The following is a 7,122-nucleotide window of genomic DNA, read 5'->3' as shown; positions in this document are numbered from 1 at the left end:
TTTGCTATAGTAGCACATGTTAAAGATGCCTAAATAGTAAGTGTTCATTAAAAAAAATAAGAATACCACATTCAAAATTTAAAATAAGTCATTTTCTATGTAAGCATACATTCTTAAATTGGCCCATGCAAGCCGCAAGTAGAATAAGTCATGTTAAATTTGGCCCAAAGTGTTTACAAGCCAGGATATGACCAACTCAGTTGGGCTTGGACCCGTGGCATGCTGGGTTGGCTAGCTTGCTGAAACTCATCTCAGGAACATCTCTATCCATTCATTCTTACATTATATTATTTTTATTAAAATAACAATATTAGTAACTTATTCATTAATATGAGATTTTTATTTCTTAAGAATATTAATTATTAAAAAAATTATTTTAATGCTATTCTATAAGAATAAGTGGGTCCCAAAGGTAAAAAAGATGAGAAGCAAAATTATTTGAAGTTTGAGTAAAATGTGAGATCCAAATTAGAATAAGAATGATATTAGTCATTGAAGAAAAATTAGATATTTTTATTATTTTAAGAATGTATAATAAATTATAAAATAATATTTGAGACCAAATAAGAATAAATTTGATATTCTTCAATAAAGATACTCAAATAACTCTACCAATAAAACAAAATTACCCAGCACTCTCCAATATGAGATAAATGTAAATCACTATAAGTTGCTGAGGGAAATGAAACCCAACTCCTAAGATCACTACCACAAAGGGTGGTTATAAAAAACAAGTTATTCCATTAATTCCATGAAAGCATCCCCAACGAAAGTTGAAGTTAACTTTAGGAGTTTCATATAGGACAAATTGTGTATTAAACACTTGACTACACAACAAGTCCATCGTACATGCTCTATATGTACAATTGTATATATAATATAGGAATCAACAACCTTTATATCTAAACGTCAATCAAGAAATCCTATAGGTAACACAGTCCAATCATGGTGACTATTCCTTCATCTAATATACCCTTTTCCTCAAGGGAGATATAACCATGAGAGAGAGAGAGAGAGTACCATTTTCACACAAGAGTTTGAAAAGTGGGAAACTAATGAGAAGTCAAGGTGATCATGATCATGATATGCAAATGTGATGGTTCATTCATGCAGAAGAAAAGGGATGTTTGAATGTGACATAGCATAAGAAGAGACAATCCAAAGAGCGAAGAGTTTCAATTTGCAGAGAAATCTCTTTGTTGATATATACAACTCTTTCAGTCAAATCGAGGCCCATCACCCGGAAACAGTAATCACTTGTTCAGTAATTGCCCTTTTGCTACAAATGTTTAATTAGGTATACAGATAGTAGTCCCAAATAATCATCACCTAGTGATAGATTCTTAATTACTGAAGAGGATTCAAATTCGTTTAGAAATATTTAGAAGGGTACCTGGGCTCTCAAGTTGGTTAATGAGAAATGAAGTTATTTTCAAAATAAAGCTATTTAATGCTCATGTGAGAATGTCTAAGATGTCAACAATAGCTTGTCTTGTATCACAATGTTGTAAACTCAACTCCTTAGCTTTTTTGACTTGAGTCCATTGTGTGTATAGAGAGATAGTACTTACACGGTTCATGACGAATCGTTATAATTACATCTTCATCATTCTATTCAGAATAAACTCATTTCTATCAATGATGAGTATTTAGTTGGAAGCATTGATCTTTTGAACCTTGTAATAAAAAAATTGAAGCATCAACTTAACATGTGAGGCATCGACTTAACATGAGAGCAAACACTGTTCTTATCAAACAATACGTAACCATTCAGAAACTTTGCTTGTGACCTCTCTCGGCTTTAGTTAACAACCACACTCTTACAAAGCTGTCATGTTTTGTATGCAAACGTTGGCGTCATTCCGTTCTCGTCCAAGACCTTTTTCATATGTGCAACTAGAGAAATTATCGAGCGGTTGGTTTCAAACTCAGCTAAATTATTAGGAAGAATGTAATATATATTTATTGTGTCAAATTTTTATACACATTAAATACATTATTCTTCACTCATTTATATTACTTATATTTAAAGTCAATGTTTATTAAATATAAATGGTAAATGATAGAGCAATAATATAAAAATATCTTACACCATATATATTTTTTCTCTTGTTAGCCATGTATTACTCAATTAAATATATGTGAATATTTTTGAAATTAATGATTTAGATGTATCAGGACAATCTGAGACTACTCAAAAACTTCTTCTCAATCAATAGAAAGATCATAACGAATCTCTTTAATGATACATATGATATGAGACATGAAGTTGGGAACCCGATAATTAATAAATCAAAAACAAATTTTGTTTTCTAAAATGATAGTGGAACTTCATAAAAAACACACACATACTCAAATTAATTAATAAGAAAATAAAAATAGAAATTAACAGAGTCCACCTCAATCATTAAAGAAAACATTGAGAGGTTAAATAAATCAAATGCAGTCACCCCATTAGGCCACAACCATTCAACACTACATTTGTCTATCAATTGAGTTTATAATCTCTCTTTTTGTTTCAAAATCCTACTCCCACATTCTTTTAGGAGAGCTCAATATAATTACAACTATTTTCAATGGGAGATGAGTATAAGTTTTTGAAATATCAAGGGTAATAATTAGTTCAGCCAAACCGTTGGAAAATCAATGTAATTTTTCTTTGATTATATATAATTATCATTGTTATTCTCAATTATATATAACTTAAGTATTTATAAGTGCAAAAAATTATATGTAATCAGTACATTATTCATCATTCATTTTTTTAAAGAGTCAATAATAATAAAATATGAATAGTTCATGATATAATGATAATATATATATAACTCATCTAATATCCTTGCATATATTTTTTCTCATTATATATTGAGTTTGTTTATGATGATTTATATTCACAATGAGTGAATTATGACCTCACCTAACCTACACTACCAAGTTCTCAATAACTAAACCACATTTAATGAACACGTGAATTAACTTCTATTTTTGATTATTATGATCATCCTATTTTGTTGTTACGTTGGTATAGAAAAGCAAATAGGGGCACACATACATCCACATAAAACAAAGGTATGATTATACCAATTTAACATAAAAAAGTACTACATATATGATATAGTCATGATTTTAAAAGTAGGAACAATTGCTACAATAACAGTACAGCCCAAGCCCTATATAAGAGAGAGAGAGAGGGAGGGAGAGAGAGGAGAGAGAGAGAGGAGAAGATGGTAAGAGGGAAGACTAATATAAATCCCATATAATAATTTCCCTCTATTCAGCATGACTCCTTAAGTTATCTGCAAAAAATAAAAATCAAACATTATTAGAATGTCTAGACATAAATCAAACCAAAAACTAGCAGTGATGATTTTCTAAATCTTATAAGCATTCACTCAATTATATTTTCATCTGAGCGAGATCTTAACACATCTCTCCCGATCATGATTAGATATCCGGAGCATGGCATTTGAAGGAATAAACATTTGCACATGACCTATTAGGAGGGTCGAACCATATTACCATAACAGCCCTTTTTGAATATAAAATAAAGCCTCATAAACATGGACTCAGACATATTATCTTGTGATCGATGTAGGATTAATCTTAAACGTAAAATAAAGTAATGTTGGCAATAAGTTTTTTAGAAAACAAAACGTTGGGAAAAAAAATAATTACTAATATATTTAAGAAGGATTTAAGTTTAACATTATTATTACCAGATAATAATAAGCGCCATATTGGAGTGAATGGAGAGTAACACCCCACTCGTCGGTCGGAACAGGGTTGCCGGAGGAGTTAAGGAGCACCGCCTCCATACCAAAGGCCTCACGCACATTGAAGGGGCCAACAGGAACCTCAAATGCGACGTCGTTTATGAAAACCAAATACTTCATCGTACCAGTTGCATCACCAACACCTGATACACACGGAATCATATCTCATGTGAAAGTCAAAAAACACATCACCATCCTAACCTAGTGAACCCATGCATAGTTACTTGCTTTTACCCTAACCTAAAGTTTAATGGTGACAATATATCAAACTTTTATATTCACAATATATAATAATGTATCAAAGTCATACACTCACAATATATAATTATGTATCAAACTCGTACACTTCGTACATTTTTTGTATTATGATATATAGTTTGATTGGAAACTTTCCCAGCCTACATAACAAGGCAATCACACTCACCTAAAATTATCTTTCTAATATGCTGGGTCATCTAAATATAATATACAACGTTTCATGACACGAAGAACATAAAATTTCTAATGCATGTTTAGAGAAAATTTAAAAGACAATAATTTGATCACGGATGCAGCAAAATAAATGAAAATTACAGATAAATAAATACATAAATGAATGGCATTTGGATAAATAAGATTCACAGTATAAATCTTGTTAGTTTTTCCACTTAATAAATTATCAGAAAATCAGTACCATGCTTGAATTTTGACACTTTATTTATTTCAAAAAGATCAAGAATGTCATTGCATAGAGGAAATTACCCAAAATTCTAAGGTTTGATTTGGCTACACACATAAACCTACGCCTCTTGGGATTCAATTAGGGGGTGTAACTACACATATTTTACATTAATTAGTTATGTGCATGTAATATTATTTTTCTAAAATTGATTGAATACCTTGAAGTTGAGCTATAGTGGATGAAGCAGTAACTGATGCATTATTGATGGGAGGAGAAACGATTGCTGTGAGATTAGTTGGAGTAGTGGATGTGAGAGTGAAACTTTGTTGTGGGAGTTGATGCATTAACTTCATTCCCTTGTCTTGATCTTGGTCTTTCTTTAAAGAGTTCTCGTAGTTCCTGATACTGGTGCAAGGCCCAACATTTTGTTGGTTAACATGAAGCATAGAATGATAAGGTTGAACTTGAACCACGTTAGAGTGATCAGAAAAACAAAACCCCTGTGTTGCTAAACCATTATTATTATTATTGGTATTATTATCCAGAATTCCTTGCCCATTCTGGTGCAAAGGAAAGAAGAAAGGTTCAGATGATGGTGGTGGCAGCAAATTTGTCTCATTAAAGGTCTGAAAATATGTCTGGTTCACAGAAGGGGTTGAAGAATTGGGCACCACAACCCCTTCATTGTTGTGTGAGAAGCCAATAGAAAATCCCTTGGTGGGTAGTATTTGATTTTTTGGAGAGGTTTTCTCAGAGGAAGATGAGGAGGAAGGTGCTGTGATTTGAGAGATAGAGGCAAGATTTTGTTGTGGGGCTTGTTGTGTGGTTTGGTTCTTTGAGTTCTGAAGGTTGCGAAGTTTATTCTTGCTCCTAGATTTGCGGTTCTGGAACCAGTAGAAAACATTTGCATCACCAACTTGACCATACTCTTGCAACTGCATCCGGATCTTCCTTATCTCATCTCTTGGAGGATTCACCATCCCAGAGTTGAAAATAGCTTCAAGTATACGAATTTGTTCAGGTCTTGGATTCCATCTTGGCTTTGGTTCAGGACTCCTTTCATCACACCCAGCAGCTATAGTATATAGAGGAAAATAGGGCACCCAAAATATAGTTCAAAATCATTTTCAAATAATAAATAAATTAGAAATCAGACATGTCAATCAAAATAAGATAGATACTAATTGCATGGACTGAAAATATTTATGCATCATGTATAATCAGTTATATGCAGGTTTGCAGGCCTAGGTAACTGACCAAAGTTGAAAGGAGGTGTTATCTTTGGGAAAAGATATTGTCAGCAGTAACTGATGTTTGAGATTAATTATGTTATGTAAACTTTTACAAACCTGAAGTATTGTAAGTGCTTCTGTGACAACCATTTGAAATGAGGGAAGAGTTGATTTCATGCTGCCACTGATTGTAAGGCTTGGATTTGAACATGCTTGGCCAGTGTCTGTTGGAGGAAGCCATGATGATGATGATGGGAGAAAGTGATATATGAAGAAGTTTTGGATAATCACTAAACTAGAAGCTCTATATCAAAAGCAGCCAACCAGAAGAGAAAACAATATTAGTATCAGCCCTTTTTTTGCTCTTGCTTTTTTGTCTCACCTCTGAACTGAATCGATTAGACTTATATAGCCTATTCACCTACCCTTCTGTAAGTCTGTGACACCATTCTATTGAATTAAAATCGGAGTAATAGTAATATTAATGAAAAATATATTTATTATCAATTAAATGCATAATAACTTATCTTCAATAGGGTAGAATAGTTATTTAAACTCCACTGCATAATATACTTACAAGGTTCTCCTTAATAGTGTAGTCAGAATTGTCCTCATATTAACCATAATTTTTCACAATTTTAATAAACCTCAATATAACCATGACCACATATTAAAAATGTGTAAAATTAGAGATGATTGGTAATTTTTTGTATTATAAATTAAAAAGTTGTTGCATGGGTTGTACAGATAAAACTGGTCTAAATTAAATATTTTATACATAAAACAAGCTAACTAAATATACACAACAGAAATCACCTGTGAATAGCTAGGTTTATCTGTTTACAGTTTACACTACTTTTGCAATAATAATAGTTTGAAAACAGTACCTGTAGTATGTGGGTATGGAGGTTCTTTAAAGTACAAGGAAAACACTCCCGGAAAAGAAGCAAAGGGAACATGTAAAGGGGTACAAGCTATGGTCTTAATTAGGAAACTTGTTTAATTTGCAGCAGAGAAAGCTCTTAATGCAAGGGCTTCCAACAGTTAGAGTAAAGTGTGGGGTGGGTTCTGATCACTTTGTCTTTCTTTATCCATATTTTCTGTAGAAAAAAGGGAGAGAAAGTGGAGTTTCTGTTGCTGAAGTTCAAGGTTTTATAGCAGTGTATTAATAGGAGGGGTGAAAAGAACATAGATAGCATGTCTGAAATGGTATCATTTCTTTTTTACCGGAGGCGTTATTTTTATTTTTTAAAAATTTATTTTATTCATATAACAGTATGTGATTGAATTGAGATAAGAAATAAGATACTGTTGGAAACACGTGATCTGTCTCAGATTGTCCCTCGAGAAAAGATGGGAAAGAAATAAGTGTTTGGATTATTCTAATGGAAGAGGTTGTTGCAAAAATAAATAAGTGAGAGGTTTCAAAAGTCAAGAACGGTGAACTAGTGTTTTG

General features: G+C 32.2%; 1 protein-coding gene across 1 annotated transcript; it reads right to left on the bottom strand.

Moving 5' to 3' along the window:
- LOC109332673 (WUSCHEL-related homeobox 9-like) lies at positions 3,195-6,089 on the bottom strand. The gene is made up of 4 exons (XM_019567687.1): positions 5,784-6,089; positions 4,652-5,509; positions 3,717-3,916; positions 3,195-3,296 (listed from the first exon to the last, which is right to left on the bottom strand). The coding sequence occupies exons 1-4, from the start codon at positions 5,905-5,907 to the stop codon at positions 3,288-3,290; spliced, it is 1,191 nt and encodes a 396-aa protein (XP_019423232.1). The 5' UTR covers positions 5,908-6,089; the 3' UTR covers positions 3,195-3,287.

The sequence above is a fragment of the Lupinus angustifolius genome, chromosome LG18, assembly GCF_001865875.1.
Source record: "Lupinus angustifolius cultivar Tanjil chromosome LG18, LupAngTanjil_v1.0, whole genome shotgun sequence".
NCBI classification, from domain to species: domain Eukaryota; kingdom Viridiplantae; phylum Streptophyta; class Magnoliopsida; order Fabales; family Fabaceae; genus Lupinus; species Lupinus angustifolius.
Note: the sequence above shows the minus strand (reverse complement) of the source record. Positions and strands in the feature narration are given on the sequence as shown.

What these genes read in the sequence shown, in the direction of transcription:
- LOC109332673 (XM_019567687.1), bottom strand. Translation starts at nt 5,907, where the DNA reads ATGGCTTCCTCCAACAGACACTGGCCAAGCATGTTCAAATCCAAGCCT. An exon ending in AAGCACTTACAATACTTCAG is followed by an intron (nt 5,510 to 5,783) that starts GTTTGTAAAAGT and finishes TATATACTATAG; the next exon opens with CTGCTGGGTGTGATGAAAGG. An exon ending in CACTATAGCTCAACTTCAAG is followed by an intron (nt 3,917 to 4,651) that starts GTATTCAATCAA and finishes CGTGTGTATCAG; the next exon opens with GTGTTGGTGATGCAACTGGT.